Below are 18,233 nucleotides of genomic sequence, written 5' to 3' on the forward strand. Positions count from 1 at the left end.
GATAAAGTTCCTTTCCCCTACTTCTGTGTTCTCTACGGCTCCTCTGCTACTCTTGCTTCTCTCCCTGTTAACTCACCCGGGTTAGACATGTGGGGCTTTCTGTCTTGCCAGACTCCCAGACAAGAGGCCCCGTACCCTTTACTAACACCCTCTCCTGCCATGTATATTTATTTGGGGGCTGGGGACATCAAAGCTAAACAGATGGCAAAATTTTCCCCAGAACTCTCAGCTGCACTGCCAGAGCAGAAATTTGAATTCACAACCATGTTTCTATACAGTTGATCAATAAAGCCACCTGCTTACACAGACCTGGCTCTTAAATTATGGATCTTTTTATATCAGCATTCATAAACATGTACAGCATATATATGGAGAAAAGGCAGGGGCTGGTAACAAAATGAAAAAATTAAATAGCAAACATCTCATACAACCAGACTTTTCATACACGAGTGATGCACAGAGAAGCTGTTCATATTATGGTCCAGAAAATCACTGCTGTTATTAGTTCCCAGTTACTGGTAGCTCACAGCAATTTTAGAAGAATGTGTTGCCCTTTTTTTAACCCCTAGCAAGAGCATGAATACTTCCCTGGTGTATGTAATACTGGATTGGCTGAAAAGTTCATGGGGTTTCCCATAACATACCCAAACGGACTTTGCTGAACTCAATATGATGTAGGCAAACTTAAATGCCATCTACACATGCCTTACAAATCTTCAGTTTTGCCCAGTTATGAGCTTCTTCCCTCAGTCCTGTTACCCCCAGATGTCCTAGGTCTGTATCCATGACTCTACTTGGATGACATTTTTTCCTGCATCTTCTTTGGGACAGAGGACCAGCCATCTCCTAGCACCAACAGAGAAACACAGTGCATCTGGCCACAGGGCTCAGGAGCTCCAGAAATCAGAAATCTGGGCTGACTTTGCCTCCATCTCTTTGGCTGACTGCTCTGTGACCTTATGTTGTTAATACCTGTGCACACAGGTGTGTGGAGCGCTTTAATTAATATTTGTAAATCTCCCTGATTGCCCCAGATAGAAGGTGGCAGAAAAGGGCAAATCATTATTAATCACAGCGGGAAAAAAAAATGGAGAGATTAAGTTTTGTTCCTTCACCAGAGACAGACCTACACACACGGACACTGTTTTCACAGTAGGAGGATTAGACAGAAGTCTTATTTTCTTTGCGCTTCTGGAAATGTCCAATGTCTGCTTAATGCGAAGTCCCATTCCAGGTCCCACCTAGGTTTCTACGTGCACCCTCTCCAACTCCTAATGCTGTTTTAAGTTATTACCGAAAGGCGCCTTCTATTCACGAGTGTGAGAGTTCATCTAATGAGCTGCTTTCAGTTCATTTGGCATTAAATAATTCCCCCAATTCCCATATGTTTGAACAATATGTTCAACAAGGGGGAATGCTTGTCTGAAAGCTATTAAAGTTCTTTTAGGAGCTTGTCCTCGGTCACTCATATGCACGCCAGCTATCCCTGTCTGTAGGATGCAGGCAGCAATTACCCGGAAAACGTTCTAATGGCCGCTGGCAGGCATCCATGCGCAGACTGCCGCCTCGTGCTGGCTAGAGCCCTCACTGGAAATTCACATTTGAGTCAAACCTCGAGTAGAGCATTCTAGGCTGTTCACAGAACATTACTGATTACTAATACCTGAGTTTCCAGACCCACCCACCACCTCCCCCCGACCCCAACTTGGCCTGCCCTACTTAGAGATGTAAATGCATAAAAGGCATATTTTCCGTTTTGCCTATGCTTTGTCTGGAAAGGAAGAGCTGATAAATTTGGTTGCTTACGAGGAAGGCTGACTTTGGGAAATGCAGCTTCTTGGAGAGGGAGGAAGACCCTGTGATCATACTCAAGTCTGCTTTAGGTACAGGAGATATGAGATGCTCCTCCTTGCTTATCTGCCTTGACTTTTGTTGCAGCAGCAAATTATAGATAATGAGCTAAAGGGTGACTGTGACTGACCAGAGAGGGAAACAAGCAGTGTCAACACAAGCAATTCAGAAATTAACATGTTAGATGTGCTCGTGGAAAACCTGCTTGTTAATACAAGACCACAGAAAAGGTAGTATCTTTTAGTACTAACTTCATCCTGCTCTTTTGATCAGAGATGACATTCTTCAATGCCCTTCCTCGGTGAGATGAGAGAAAGCTTAGGCAATAATACCAATCCTAGCTCTCATGTCACACTATTCATCTGAGAATCCTGAATTGCTTTACAGACTATATTCTGAATCAGTATATTTCTTACAAGTGAAAATACCAAAAAAAAAAAAATCAACTACCTTTTTCTAAAACACATAGCAGTTAGGGAAAATGGGTAGACTTCTGGGTTCTCATTGATTGCTGTGCTATAACCCACCCCATCTTACTGTTTAGGGACAGAGATTAAAAACAAAAGCCACAAAAACAGAACAGGGAGGCATTCAGTCAGGTGGTATTATTCCCTTTTAGTCAAATTTCTTTGATCTGTTTCATGGCTCTGCCTTTTTGTTGTAAATTATTCACAATGCAGGAAAATCTGAACACCAGGTTTAGGCAGAATGATTTTAAATTTATAGCTAAAATAGGAAAATATGAAAGATATATATTTATGTATTTGATTATGCAGTTTATAACTGTCTACTGTGCCATCACTATAAAACTTGTGTATTTGCACATTGGCAGAAAATAAATGTTTTTGAAACCAGAAGAGACATTCAATCTGTATTCATTTGAAGTGTTGCTTTGTTTACAAAAGTAATTTGTTTTGCTGCTGACTAGCATTAAACGTATTTGTAGGAGGAGTTGTTGGGATTACCAGATTGGTCATTTCTATGACAGCTTTGGCTTTGGTCATTGATAATATCACCAACGAGAATGAGGATTCAACAGCTGGTGTGTGACATGCCAGCCAGGTCTTTTCTTTCTACTGTTCTGCCCTGTCTTTCTGAAGAAGCATTTGTCATTTTGTTTTTCAAAACCTAGATATGAAATCTAGGCTTACCCTTAGTCTGTATGCTTGAGTGGTTCAAGATAGATGTCTGTAGTCCTGACCAAGTACCCTCCAGAAGGTGGTGTTCCCCAGGAGGGTGTCCCAGAAAGGGTTTTGCTACTAAGCCCTGTAACTGAATTCTCATCCAGGTATGCCCCCCACTCCTTTACATGTTTCTCTCTTTTATTCTTTCCCAACCGTACAGCCTCCAGTCAGATGGATCCGAGGTGCTCCTGAGTCCGGAAGTCACCTGCGGTCCCCCTGACATGATTGTCACCACTCCCTTTGCCCTGACCATCCCACACTGTGCGGACGTCAGCTCTGAGCACTGGAACATCCATTTAAAGAAGAGGACCCAGCAGGGCAAGTGGGAGGTGAGACCCAAGAGCCTTCCTTAAAAACAAACAAACAAAAACGGCTGTAGGGAGTTTGGAATGGACATGTACACACTGCTATATTTAAAATGGATACCCAACAAGGACCTACTGTATAGCACAGGGAACTCTGCTCAGTGTTATATGTCAGCCTGGATGGGAGGGGAGTCTGGGGGAGCAAGGATACATGGATATGTATGGCTGACTCCCTTCACTGTCCACCTAAAACTATCACAATAGTGTTAATCGGCTGTACTCCACTATAAAATAAAAAGCTTCAAAAAAAAAAACACAGGGTTTAGGTTCCACCTGTGGAATGGAATTAACTTTACCTTCTGTTCACACAAGTCAGCTGTGAAATTGGTGAGCGTTTGCTTGTTTTCCAGGGGGTTGGCGGCCAGTATTACGACATCCTCAAGGTGTTGGCTAGTCGTGTGTGTGTCATGTGTGTGATAATGGGGAAAAGAAGCCAGAGAGGATATGAAGCTTTTTCCTTTGATTTTGGAATACAGTTGTAATCACCCCTACAGGCATGTACCCTGTGCACCTGCCTTTCGTAAGTGAGACTATGGCTCCTGCCTTGGTTCCCAGGCCATTTCTCTGTCCCAGCTGACTCTCCTTGTGGCCTCTGTGGGAATTAGGGAAGAGGCCCAGGGTAAGCCAGCTGTATTCATAAAAGGAGTCACCATCTGTTTTTGCCAAAATAGGGGTTGTAACAAATTTATATGGAAGTATTCAGGAACAGAGTAGCTGCTAGGTAGATGTGGCTGAATGAATGAACGCATTGAAAATCATTCTGTCTTTCCCTGTGTATGTGAAAGCATGTAAGAAACAGCACAAGGAGAGAAGAAAAGAGACAAACTGAGAATCCACAAGAGAAAAGTCAGGACAAGAGAGCCGGTCACAGCGAAGAAAGATTGCAGGGGGCTGGCTATTTTAAGTGAAACCTGGTTTATCTGTCTGATGGGGATTCCTTTGAGGTCTGTCTGGGGTCAGTTTGCCTGAAGGCAGATGAATTATCTTGTTGGAACACAATGACCTGTTCCAGCTAGCCCTGGGATCTTACCTCCCAGGAGATGCTTCAGGAGAAGGAAGTAAAGGGAAAATCAGGTTTCTTGAGGAGAAGAAAATTCCCAGCTGCTTCAGTGGATTAGTTACCCTGCCCAGCTCTGTCTTGAAACTCTTCTTTGTTGAAAATGCATTCTGCTATTTATTCAGTTGTGATACAACCATAGGGGAATTTCCAGGGGTGTGAGGTTCCATAGGTTTTATAAAGGGGCCGGATTTGGGGCTCTTTTTCATTACATCTTGCTTTGCCTTGATTTTTACCACATTAGTTTTTCTTCCCAGCACTTCCTCACAGTCATTTACATCCAGACGGTGTTAGATTTACCCACTATCAAATCGGTCACACATACCTTAGCAGGGAGGGTGAGATACTCTGATACATCTTATTCAAACCATTTATTGGATGGTCCCTCATGCGTGGTTTTGATGGAGTGAAAAGAAGATAAAATATTTGAAAGAAAATAAACATTACCTTAAGGATATTGGAAGAGGTTTTCAGAAATAGACCTTTATAAAAAAAACATAAAAGTTTGCTCATTGATGTTAAGGTTCAAGGCCGTTTTTGTTTGTTTTTTAATTTGGCCTTGGACAAATTAACCAACAATTGTAGAGCTTTGAAAGTGATGTTTGTTATAACCTACTAAATCAAATTCCTACTCTACACTGAATATAGCTGTTCCTTCAGCTCCTGATGTCAGCAGTTATTTTGATAAAAGAAAAACATTTAACACCAAGAAAATGAGTTCAATAAAAATATTCTGAAAAAAAGATGTTATGTCCTTGCAAAGTGACGGTTAAATCACATTGTGTTTCCCAAGCTGAGAGAATTCAAGACGCCTTTTCCCAACAGGAAGTGATGTCGGTGGAGGATGAATCCACATCCTGCTACTGCCTGTTGGACCCTTTTGCATGTCACGTGCTCCTAGACAGCTTTGGGACTTATGCCCTCACCGGGGAACCCATCACAGACTGTGCCGTGAAGCAGCTCAAGGTGGCAGTTTTTGGCTGCATGTCCTGTAACTCTCTGGACTACAACTTGAGGGTCTACTGTGTGGACAACACCCCTTGGGCATTTCAGGTCAGCCTTTTCTCTAGTTCCTCTTGTGGTATCATGGGAACATGGGGTTTCCTAAAGATTGGTGTCAATAGCGAATCTGATTGCGGAGGGCGGGTCTGGACGATGAGCCCACATCACTGGCTCAGTGGGGATACCCATCTCGAAACAAGAGCTGTGTTACCGTGTGCCCATTGATGTGCTGAAGGTACGATGGGGTACTTGGCACTCAAGAAGAGAGGAGGGATAAACCAATACACCACACTGTGTGCTAAATGAGAAAACTGACTTGAAGGATAGTCATAATTCAGGAAGCAGAGGCCCAGTCACGAGAGAGACGTCTTTGAGGATCCTTGGGGAACCTTCTTGGAGAAATGAGATCTGAGACCTAAAGAGGAAGGGATGCCATGTCCAGAGAGGAGACTGGCGTGAACCACAGGAACCAGAGTTATTTGATGTGCAGCTGAGCAATGAGACAAGTGGTTGGATCACCTGAAGGTCATAGTTCGGGGACAATTATAAATCATTCCTCTCAGTAGGTAGTCCCATGACATCCTGAACACACAGTCTGTTCATTTTTAGGTTTATTAGGGCAGAGATGGTTCCTTTCCATTTTTGCTCCTTTTAATCACATATGATCCTTTTTGAATTAGCACCTCTCAAAGAGTACAGGTTTATTAATAGCAGCAAAAATAATGCAGAAGTGCCTGTGTAAGCTCTGCCCATATATAAATAGCATAACTCTCCTGATGCACCTCATCCCGGGTCCCAGCTATTCCAGTTCTGAATCATTAAGCCCATTATGCTTTCCCTCAGTAACTAGCTTTTAAGACACTGAGCTGGAAATCTCACGTTTACCAGTGGAAGAGATAAGATGACTTGAATCCTGAACATAAGCCAGTAGAGGTGACACAGTGCCAGCTTATGTGCCCACATTTTCCCCATCTCTTAAGTAGCACAGGCCATTATAAAGGGCACGCTTCGGTATCTGACTGTTCACAACAGAGCTTTATCATGAGGGGTGCCATTTAGTCCAGAACATCAGTGTAAGCAGTTAAACCTCAACCTATGAATGACATCTTAAACTCTTCCTCTCCTTTTGAGACCCTGTAGTAAGAGGATTTCTCCAAGATAAAAATACCTAACGGACATTGAATAATCAAAAATCGACTGACATGTGATATCACTACTATGTGTAATCTAAAAACATGACGCAAATGACCTCATCAACGAAACAGAAACAGACAAGGGAACAGACTTGAAGCTGCTGGGGGGCGGCAGGGGAGAGATCGGGAGTTTGGGCTTAGCAGACGCACACTATTGTATATAGGATGGATAAACAACAAGGTCTGCCTGAATGGCACAGGCAGCTGTATTCCATATCCTGTGATAAACCACAGTAGAAAGTGAATGTCAGTCAGTCGTGTCTGACTCTTTGTGACCCCATGGACTGTATAGTCCATGGAATTCTCCAAGCCAGAATACTGGAGTGGGTAGCCTTTCCCTTCTCCAGGGGATCATCCCAACTCTGGGATCGAACCCATTGCAGGCGGATTCTTTATCAACTGAGCCACCAGGGAAGCCCAAGAATACTGGAGTAGGTAGCCTAAAACCACAATAGGGAAGACTATAAAAAAGAATGTATCTATGCATGTATCTGAAGAACTATGCAGTAAGCAGAAATGAACCCAACGTTTTAAATCAACTACACTTCAAACAGAAAATTAACTGAGGTTACTGCAACCACTGAATAGTTGTAAAATGTGCCGTACACTAGTTGGTTGTTTAGTAACTCAGGCAGATTTTGAAATCTCAGTAAACGTGGAGGGCTGGGGTGGATTTCCGATCTCCTGTGTCATATGGGTTACCCCCTGCTAACTAGGATTACCCTGAGGATCTGTTCATCACAACCACGTTGGAATTAAGACCTCATAACGGGTTTGAATTTTGCTTTGAATAATGTATATACCAGCACTGCTAATGTATATACCAGCAAGTTAGACATTTGCCCAAGGAATTTCTAAGTGACTTGCAGATAATGTATTTTCATTCCTACTGATTGCTACCAGATTCTAGAATAGCTCAGCTGTTCACAGATGAATTGCCGTGGGAATCATGAAAATGAAGCTCAAACCACAGCTTTTCAAACCACTATCCATTCCTGTGGGTAGCAGATCCTTTTTAATCAGTGCTTGAAAAACTGGCATGCTCCTGCTAATTGAATATAAATGTCTTTATTTCATCGAGAGAGACTTCCCAAAATTCTTTAATTTTGCTGTAGAGAAATGTTTTCCAGTGGAGATACCTCTGGCCTGTTTGCCGGAATCTATTTACCTCCAGTGATTCCTTCTCTCTCCTATTATGTCAAATAAACCTGATTTTAGAGTTGAGTTGGGTTGTACTTGTTATTGACAGGATGTATGTGACAGCTGTCATGAGCAGCAAAGGCCATGCTTCTCCCCTGGGGTTCTGAGAGATCACCAGGCTTGGCTGAATAACTTTTCTGGCCTGAATCTGGAAAGAGTAAAACATAACTCGTAGCTTTTCTGAACACAACCATTCACTGCCTGGTCTTAGTCTCTGAGTTTTGTGCAGGAAAGGAATCTTGCTTTCTGGGTGTTTATCTTGCTCAGTGAACATGTTCACAACCTTCTCCTTGAGTTCATTTAAACTACCTTCATATCCCAAATCATCTATGTCCTATTTTTCATGGCTTCATGTGTGGTATTTAGTTAGAGGGAAATATATAATTACAAAGCCATTAAAATAATTCCACTTGAAGAAAGCCATAGCAACAGTCTAAAAGACTTCACACATTATTATTAGCTCCCCCCAACTTTAGTGGTGTGAGCTGAGCATCTTCTATGCAATGATGAGTCACCTGCTATAACTCTAATAGAACCCTAACTTCTTAGTGAAAATTCACAGGTAGTTTTTTCATAAAGCATTTCTGCAGAAATTGCCTACCCTGGAATTTTGCCTCAGTTACCACTGTAATGAACATGTCTGTCATGATTTGGAAAGAGGCCAGCGTGGCTGTGACACTTGCTGTCTTTACTGTAGTGCATCTTTCATAACTCAAAGAAGTGAAAAAAATCTGAGCCCAGCCAGAACTGGGCTTGTAACCAAGAAGGAAACCTAGCTAAAGGGCATGGTTGCATTTTCACGTCCCTTCCATCTCCCTGGGAAATTCTTGTTGTTCAGTTACTAAGTCTTGTCCAACTCTGCAGCCTCATGGACTGCAGCACGCCAGGCTTCCCTGTCCTTCACTATCTCCTGGAGTTTGCTCAGACTCATGTCCATTGAGTCAGTGATGCCATCAATTATGTCCCCCAATTATGTAAACGCTCACCCTCTTACTGGAAATCCTTGGAAGAAGGGCAGCTTCTAGACCCAACTCTCCTGTCTTTGTAGAACTAGGTGAGTACTTGGCCAGATAGTGGCCCCACCAAAATATATATATATATATATATTCCTTTAGAGGATTTTAATCAAACACACACTCTTCATTTTCAGCCGGGCCCTCCTTCTCTTTGGGGCTTCCCCAGTAGCTCACATGGAAAAGAATCTGCCTGCCAGTGCAGGAGACAGGGGTTCAATCTGGGTTGGGAAGATCCCCTGGAGAAGGAAATGGCAACCACTCCAGTATTCCTGCCTGGGAAATGCCATGGACCAAGGAGCCTAGCGACAATCCATGGGGTCGCAAGGAGTCAGACATGACTTAGCAACCAAGCAACAACAACCACCTTCTCCTCTGCCCCCTGCAAGGCTGCTATGCTTGCTTCCCATTCGCTCTGAAGATATTTCATCTGAATCCTTGTAGCAATTTCTTTGAAAGACAAAAACAAAATACCTCATGTACCTAGATAAGACATAATTAATTTAGTTTCAGATATTTGAAGATATGTTAAATAAATCTAAAACCATCTCTATAGAAAATTAAATCAGGTCAGATAGGCTTTATTAAAAAAAATATAATAATAAATGCCATCTGCCCGAAGGTAAGAAAGGGACCAGTGACTTCCTGCTCCTGTATTTCTGTAACAATTAGAGCTGCGATTTTATGTTTGTGTGTTTGACATTGCTGCTTTTGATGAATTCAAACCAAAGGTTGCAGAATGGTGATTTATTTTCAAAACTGTAATATGCTAAGACCTAAGTTTCTGTCATGGTGTTTGTATTACACTCTCTCTCTCTCCCCATACACACAAGTTCAAACAAACCTTGACACGGGGAAAGCAAGGAATTAAGCACTTGCCATATCTTAGGGGGAAAAAAAATGAAAAGAAAAAGCAACTAACGTTTTTCTCCGTTGCTTCCAGCACTCCTCTGCAGTAGCCCCTTGGTCCTCATTACTTACTTGGCATTAATGTGGATTTAGAATCTAATTTCAAAGGATTTCCTCCAGATATAGTTCTTGTGTTTATCAATAATGCAACCTTGGGAAATATTGCTCACGTACAGCATTTAAAGGAAAACACACGACGACATAATTTCCGTATGTGTATGCGTGTGCTTAAGTTCAAACAGTTTTGTCTCATAAATATGTAAATTCAGCCTGCCTGTTTTCGTATCCCGGAAGCACACCTGAATATTGCTGCCTGTCTCATTAAATCAACATAAACGGCTCAGTGAGACACACAGCACAAGTTTCTCCTGGCCACAGCTCCCAGCCCTGGATGACTAGCAACCCCCAATGTGAAATGATGGAATAGAGGAGGTAGAAAAACCACCGGCCACAGGCTTCAGGTACATTTTATATACAAGCAACCAGCCAGACGCTTCTTTCTAATTAACACAGGTGTCAATTCAACAGTAGATCCCCAGAGATTTAACAAAAAATCCTTGTCATATAGGAGGCAGAAAGGAAAGAATCGGATGGATATCAGACTCCACTCTTGGGGTGATTCTTCCGTGTGAATGACTCAGAAGTAGCTCAGTACAGCTGTTAGTACCACTGATTCGTCTCAAACCTGGCTGGATATGAGCGTCATCTGAGAAGTATTTAAAAATACAGATCTCTAGGCCCAGCCCCCAAGCAAAACATAATAGGTTAAAGGGATACAACGGGGAGTTATGGGTTAAATACAATCTCTCCTATTTGGAAAGAGTTTCAGAGCTTCTATTCTGAAGCCAGTTGTGCCTCTACAGATACGTCAACACGGTGATTAAGTCATTATTGGGTTTCTTTGTTTTATAATTGTTTTGTTACACAATAGTTTATAATTGCTTAATATTTTACATAAGATTACAAGATGTTTAATTGTATGTAGTTGGTTCATATTGGGGGTTCAATATGTGGAGATTAAAGTAAGCAAGCTAAAAAACAAAAGCAAACATAAATCATGGTTGTATTTAAATAGGGGCCCTAAAGCAGAATGGAGAAGGCAATGGCACCCCACTCCAATACTCTTGCCTGGAAAATCTCATGGACAGAGGAGCCTGCTAGGCTGCAGTCCATGGGGTCGCTAAGAGTCAGACATGACTGAGCGACTTCACTTTCACTTTTCACTTTCATGCATTGGAGAAGGAAATGGCAACCTACTCTAATGTTCTTGCCTGGAGAATCCCAGGGACGGTGGAGCCTGGTGGGCTGCCATCTATGAGGTCGCACAGAGTCGGATATGACTGAAGCGACTTAGGAGTAGCAGCAAAGCAGAAATCTTTAAGGGGTATCATTTTCCTCAGTGATAATTACAAATGGATATCCATTTTAAATGGGTTCCTAGGTGGCTCTAGGCATAGAGAATCCACCTGCCAATGAAGGAGATGCAAGAGATGAGAGTTCGATCCCTGGGGGTTGGGAAGATCCCCTGGAGAAGGAAATGGAAACCCACTCAAGTATTCTTGCCTAGAGAATTCCATGCACAGAGAAGCCAGGTGGGCTACAGTCCATGGGGCCAGAAACAGTCAGGCATGACTGAGCAACTAAGCCCATCCATTTTAAAAGTGCTTAATATCCTCCATTCTGCATCTCAGGAATGGCTTAGATAGTATAAATAACCCTAGGGCAAAAACAAATTGACTTAAGTCATCTTTACATGTGTCTCACACCAATGAAAAATTACTTATGGGACAGTGTTAATGGCTGTCTGACCTTCACATGACTCTTAAAAAATCAAGTATAGTATAGGAAAATGCAGGGAAATCTCACAGAAAAAATACTAGACCATATAACCAACAAGGACCTACTATATAACAGAGAACTCTGCTCAATGTCGAGTGGTAGCCTGGATGGGAGAGGAGTTTGGGGGAGAGTGGATATGTGTATGTGTATGGCTGAGTCCCTTTGCTATCTACTATCACAACATTGTTAATTGGCTATATTCAAAAATAAAATAAAAATTTTAAATACTCGACCATGAACAAGTATTGTATACAGTGGTTCTGTCACTAACCCATGTGACTGTTGGCAGATCATTTTCTTGAGGGTGCATCTCCATGTTTTCCTCCGTAAATAATCAAGTTTTAAATCACTAAGCACCTTAAATTCCCTTCAAGTGGGATAATGCTATGTGGTTTGTAAATATTAATATAACCTAGCTCTACACCAAGTAATGCATGACCTTAAACAAGCCACTTCCTCTCCTGACCTTGGTTTATTTCTCTGTACTTTTCAGGCATTAAAGAACAGGGTGCACCTCAGAGCACCTAGTCAAATATATCAGTACTTTGACAAGTCAACACTGTTGTTACTTCACGACTTTAATAATGATTTGAATAAGCAAACTTCATATTTGCCCCTGATTCTAATCTTGCACCAGAATGGCAAAAAAGAAGTTAGTCTGTTACCATGCTCATGATTTTGTTTGGCTGTAAATAAGCCCAGGGAAAAAACTGAAGCTAAAGGATTAAGTGACTTGCCGAAGACTACACAGAAATGTGGTTAGACACCTGTGCCTTCCATTTTTGGTTTGCAAGATGAATGCTCTCTTGAGTCTATGTACCCCCCAGAAGATTCCCATGCTCCCCTAAACCCAATGACATTAAACAAAAATACAAGTCCTTAGCATGGTAAGGGAGAATTCATGACTTGGCTCCTACCTTATATTTTCCATCATCTCCAGCCATACACTTTCCACCCTAGCCTCCTATCCCAGCGTACCTTTGTGGAGAGTCCATTCAGTGTCTGGAATACACTCTCCCTCCCTTTCCATGAGGAGCCCCTATATTTACTTCTAGGTTCAGTTCAAATGTCACTTCCTCTCTTAATTTCCTGATTCATTCCCTGGCCTATCTGCCCATCTGAGTTAGGCACCTTCTCTCTTGCCTTAACCTTTAGTGAAGTGGCTCAGTCGTGTCCAACTCTTTCCGACCCCACGGACTGTAGCCTACCAGGCTCCTCTGTCCACAGGATTTTCCAGGCAATAGTACTGGAGTGGATTGCCATTTCCTTCTCCAGGGGATCTTCCCAACCCAGGGATTGAACCCGGATCTCCCGCATTGTAGACAGACGATTTACCATCTGACCCATGGCTTTTGCCAGTAGCCTTAACCTTTGGGAATATACATATTTGTAATACTCAGATACAATATTATACTCATATGCTCACTGTTCTAACCCTCTCTCTAGACTATGAGCTCCTTGGTGTTTCATTTCTGTCCACCCAGTGCCCAGCTCAGGCATCACTCTGCTGGACATTCATTAAATCTCCAAAGAGGGGACAGAGACCAGCATCTGTAAAGACCTAAAGTCAGCATCTGGCATTAATTCTGTTTCCTCCCACCCTGCCTCTTTCCTTCCACTGTTTGTAGCCCTCATTAGACACTGGCGACCCTGTTACTATGTCCAACGCTTAGACGCACAACATAATGAATTACCTAGTACTGCCCGGTCCAGGCTAGTAATTGTCAACCACATGTGCATATCTACATTTAAATTAAAATCAAACATTTAGTTCCTTAGTCACTCTAACCACTCTGGCTAGTGGATACCATATTAAAACACAAAGATGTGAACCTTTTCCATCACTGCAGAAAGTTCAGTGCTGACTTAAGGCCCCAAGACACACCCTTCCCACCCTAGAAGAGCTGGAGATGACAACACTTGAATGGGCCGATTTAGTCCTGAGAAAAGACACTGGCAACCTATTAATCTAACTTATGTGTACATGAAGGATAAAAGCTGGAAAGCTGCTTCTTAGAAACATTTTTATTAATGTTAAATCTATACAGAGACAAGAGATGGGAAAGATAACTTCTGAAGATGTTTTCATTCGCTGATAATTGAAATTTAAGTTTTATTGTATTTATAAGCCTAGCTGCCTTGCTTCTAACAATCTTTTTTAGACTCTGGGAAGATTATAGGCCATAATTAAAGGATTTCAGTTTTCCTATTTAGCCTAGCATTGTAAGGAAATTTTAAGTCAATTAATGGTGATTTTTAAAATGAGGATTTAGGAAAATCTCTTATCTCCAGGAACGCTGAGAACCTCACCTCCCCCGCCCCACAGTAGTTTAACATTTTGTACAGTTCTTATCTGTTCTGTTATTTCACTTGTCTTATCGATAGGATTCTAAACACCACAAATTTGGAACCAATTAAATGGTTTCCTTAGAATGTATGTGAATTGTGTTTATATGAGATATAATTATAAAGATTTCTCAGTAAAAGATAAAGGAATATTTGTCTCAGGAATTTGATTTTTTTTTTTTTTCTGAGATGAAGCTGACTTGACTACTTATTTCTTCTTGGCCTTTTGGCATAACTTACATGAACGTTACTACAAATAAACATGATACATGCACTCTGCATTTATTTTGAGCTAAAGGATACATACTGGTTGATGCCTGTGTTGGATACAAACAAGGGAACCATAGTGGAGAGGAGCTGTGTCTCCCTTTCTCGTGAAATAGCATTCTGGGTCAGGTTAAGTACAAATACATCCCTTGATCATGGTGATAGCAGCATGAAATTCACACAATGGTGGAAACTCAACAGTATTACAGTTTGCATGGGGCAAAGGAGGTCTTCCAGTTTTAAAGACAGTATATATAAAAGCCTCAACAATACAATAATGAAGAACAATTGTTTCTTTGTGACCAGATCCTTATTTCTCAGCAGCCTGTAGCCCTTAGCCCTGACCTTGCAAGGATAGAAGGGTATAAAAGTAGTGTGTCCGTCATGCTCTTGCCTATTTCTGGGAGACACCTGGGAGGGAGCATACCTATCTATGGAAGGAAAATGTGGAGGGAATGGTGTGCTTTATTGTTGCGCCTCTTTTCTTTTTCTTGTCCTATAGGAAGTGGTTTCGGATGAAAGGCATCAAGGTGGACAACTCCTGGAAGAACCAAAGTTGCTGCATTTCAAAGGGAATACTTTCAGTCTTCAGATCTCTGTCCTTGATATCCCCCCATTCCTCTGGAGAATTAAACCATTCACTGCATGCCAGGTACTGGCCAAATGGGTTTCCAATAGAAATAGCTTTGCTTTAACCAGCAGGCATATCACAAACCCTAGTAAGGGTACTCCTGACTTTCCTCCTCCTTTAAAACTATGGATTTCATTTCAAAACTGTCACAGATGTGTAACTGTTTGGACTACACCCAGGGAAACCTATTGTCATAAATCCATGGGTTCCTAACAGGTGGGGGCAAAGGTGCTTGCGTGTCAGGTAATATAACATGTATCCTCTCTCCTGTTTATATCACCACTCAGGAAAGGTTGAAGAAGGCCATCTAAGAACTTAGAGCAAGATTTCTTTGTGGATTTGTTTTAATTCATATCAGTTCATTATGAGACAGTGTTTTAAGTCCTGTTCACCTATAGAATGAACTGGATATTAGGGAGAAACCTTTTAAGGGTGATCATTTTGAGTTGTAGAGAGCTCTGGCCAGCCAGGTGGGATCAAGAGATTTTGTCCTAAATAGATGAAATGCTTGCTGCCAAATGAATTGAGCAAGATGGGAAGAAGAAATCACAAATTGAAAAACAAAGAAATATTAATGCCTCTTAGAATATTTTTATGTAAAAATATTTGTGTCATGATTCATATACCTCATTATTAGAGACTTAAAAAAATTTCAGGAGGACTTAAGAGTCTCTTTGGATCATGTTAAGGAATTTTTGAATAGTTGCTTAGCGTGAAAAGATATCAACTTGTGACCTTGTCACTGAATTCTATGAAAATGTTCAGTGATAAGCATTGTTATCAGAAGCAGCCAACTGCTCTACCATTGTTTCTTAAGCCAGAGTCATCTGGGCTTCAAGAGACAGGACATTTCCTTAACTCTGGAGCTTCTGGGAGACTGATACTGATCTGGACTCACAGGAGGCTTTCACGCTTCTCTGTTCTGCCCATCAGCATAACCTGCAGAGCCCTGTGGGTTTTTTCACCTATCTTTACAGCATTCATTTTTAAAAAAAAACATGCACAAGATATACCAGCTTGTAGGATGGAAATCAGTCAAATCTCAAAGAGAAAAACCTTGACCATTCCATGAGAGTTAGAAGAAATTTGCACCATCACTGCTTTCTAACATTCAGAATTTTCTAATCAAATAAGGTCATATTTTTCTGTTTACTTTTCATTACCTCAGGAGCTGCCCCCTCTATGTATAGTTTTAGAGCATTCAAAACAACAAGTATCTCTCTCAGGGTCCTGAACAATTTTTTTGGATATTTAACATATTTTCTTATGGAGAGAGGTTTTCTATGAATAAATGTATTATTTATGATGTTCTAGACCTAGACGTCTCTGTTTCCCAGAAAACAGTATTCAAAGTTTGCAGGCCAAATTGAACTTCAGGGTATTGTTAAAAGAACTCCTGATAGTCGTGCAAATTCCTCTGTTTTAATCTTTATTTAAGGGCATTGCTTCCCTGGATCTAATGCAAGTGACTCCAAAGTAAATATGAAGTTTAATGTTTGCAGATAAAAAAAGAAAGCAGATAAAGAATTATAACCTCTCAGGAGCACTTAAACAACACTTCCAACACCAGGGATTCAGTGAGAGCCTCAGGTAGAAAAGACTTGGAGAAGGGTAATGCCTGCTCACCCCGGAGGATGCAACAGGGCCAGCCAAAGTCAAAGGGCGCTGGCTGGCAAAGAAGCCCAACCAGCTTTACTATCAGGATGGGTTGGATTGCATAGAGGTTGTGAACATGTATAAATATTTGACTTCTGTAATTGAGCATAATTTGAAAGAGTCGTGGAAAGCTGAGCAACAATTTAATTTTCTCTGCATCAGGCAGCTTGCCACTGAGGTTTCATTTCCACTTCATTTTTCTTTCCCACAAATGGCTTTCTGCTCTATTCTTCCTTTCTTTTCACCACCCTACCACCAATTTATTTACTCCTGTGATCACTGAACTCCCCCAGTATATGTGACTACATATTGTGCTTGGCATAATGGCCACGCTGTGTCTGCTCCAGGCATCAGATGCATACACTTTGGGGAAGCTTTGCATTCAGCCTGATTGAACCTCATGGAGAGCATCATGTGTGCTGACATACTGGGCGAGGATAATAGAGAATGGCTTATGATTTGGCTTAGTGGACAGGAACTCACAGAGCTCTACTGCAGAGACAGAAAACCCCACTATTGCTGACATCACTTATAGGTCTCTCCTTCACCTGGTAAATGTCCCCATCATCTTCCAAGTCAGTGGATAGACAAGTTAGAGTTATTGGTATTCCTGGTATTACCGTCATCTTATTCCTCTCTCCCTTTCTTTAACTTCAAAACAGCAATCTAGGAATCGACATTTTCCAATTGGTACCCAAAGCTGACTCTCTAAGAAACCTTTTTTTTTTTTCTTTCATCTGGGCAAGGTGGAATTTCCCAGGCATGGTGGTATCCAGTGCATAAAATATTAATAGCTGCCCTATGAGACACCAACCAAGAAAAATTCTTAGAATGATGTGAGGTCCAGATTGGGTTTAGAACTATGTGATGAGAGCCTATGTATAGGAGGACCAACTAGATTTTAAATCTTGCTGGTTTCAATTCTAGAGGATGACAGTTTATGAAATGCTAGGGTACAAACCTTATTGCTTATGAAACAAGGTAGGATGGATGAAAGGGAGGGGCATGTGAGGTTACAGGAGTTCTTAGGAGACCTGGTTACCATAGCATCCACTAACCTTGATTCAAAGAAAGAAAGAGACCCACAATGCTAGTCCTTCCAAAATAAACAATTATTCATAAGACTCTACCACAACAAGGGATATGCTGTTGTCCCCTTAGAAGACTCAACAACCCTTCTCTGCATGGAAATAACTCTGCTCCCAGTAGGTTCCTGGGACCTGAGAGCTACTGAATCGTATCCCCTCTTCCTTGCTCACAGTGGGGGGTAGAGAATCTGTAAAATATTATAAAGCTGAATCTAATAAAATATTAATTTATTTTTTAAGTCCTACAGAACACCAAGCCAGGCTGTCACCTCCGTAGGACTAAAGTAGCTGTCTTGCAGCATGCTGTGTATCTTGGAGAACCCAGTGTCTGTCTCCTGCTAGGATACAATTTACATTCTCTCCATCTGCTAGGAAACTAATTATAATGGGACTCAAAAAGAAAACATTTCCGGAATTCTTTAAACACACATAACTTTGCTACACTTTGTCCTCTAGTATTACTTTCCCCAGAATTCCTCTCAGCTCAGTGAGCATCTTGGTGTTTTGTTTTGTATTTTTGGGGGGGCGGCGGGGCAGAGAAGAATAAATGAAAGCAAAGATGATTGCCCGGGAAGCACACTAACCACAGTGCTTTTATTATTTTTAAATGTTTTGTTGAGCACCATTGGCAG

The 18,233-nt window shown here is 41.5% G+C and overlaps 1 protein-coding gene across 1 annotated transcript in view; it reads left to right on the forward strand.

The window, feature by feature from the left end:
• The window catches only part of UNC5D (unc-5 netrin receptor D), a 637,872-nt gene that overhangs the window by 589,530 nt on the left and 30,109 nt on the right, over positions 1-18,233 (forward strand). The window contains exons 12-14 of the mRNA NM_001192518.3: positions 3,196-3,364; positions 5,283-5,510; positions 14,729-14,878. Of these exons, the coding sequence (NP_001179447.1) occupies positions 3,196-3,364; positions 5,283-5,510; positions 14,729-14,878 (547 nt within the window). The remainder of the gene's footprint in view (positions 1-3,195; positions 3,365-5,282; positions 5,511-14,728; positions 14,879-18,233) is intronic.

Source organism: Bos taurus, chromosome 27 (genome assembly GCF_002263795.3).
Source record: "Bos taurus isolate L1 Dominette 01449 registration number 42190680 breed Hereford chromosome 27, ARS-UCD2.0, whole genome shotgun sequence".
NCBI classification, from domain to species: domain Eukaryota; kingdom Metazoa; phylum Chordata; class Mammalia; order Artiodactyla; family Bovidae; genus Bos; species Bos taurus.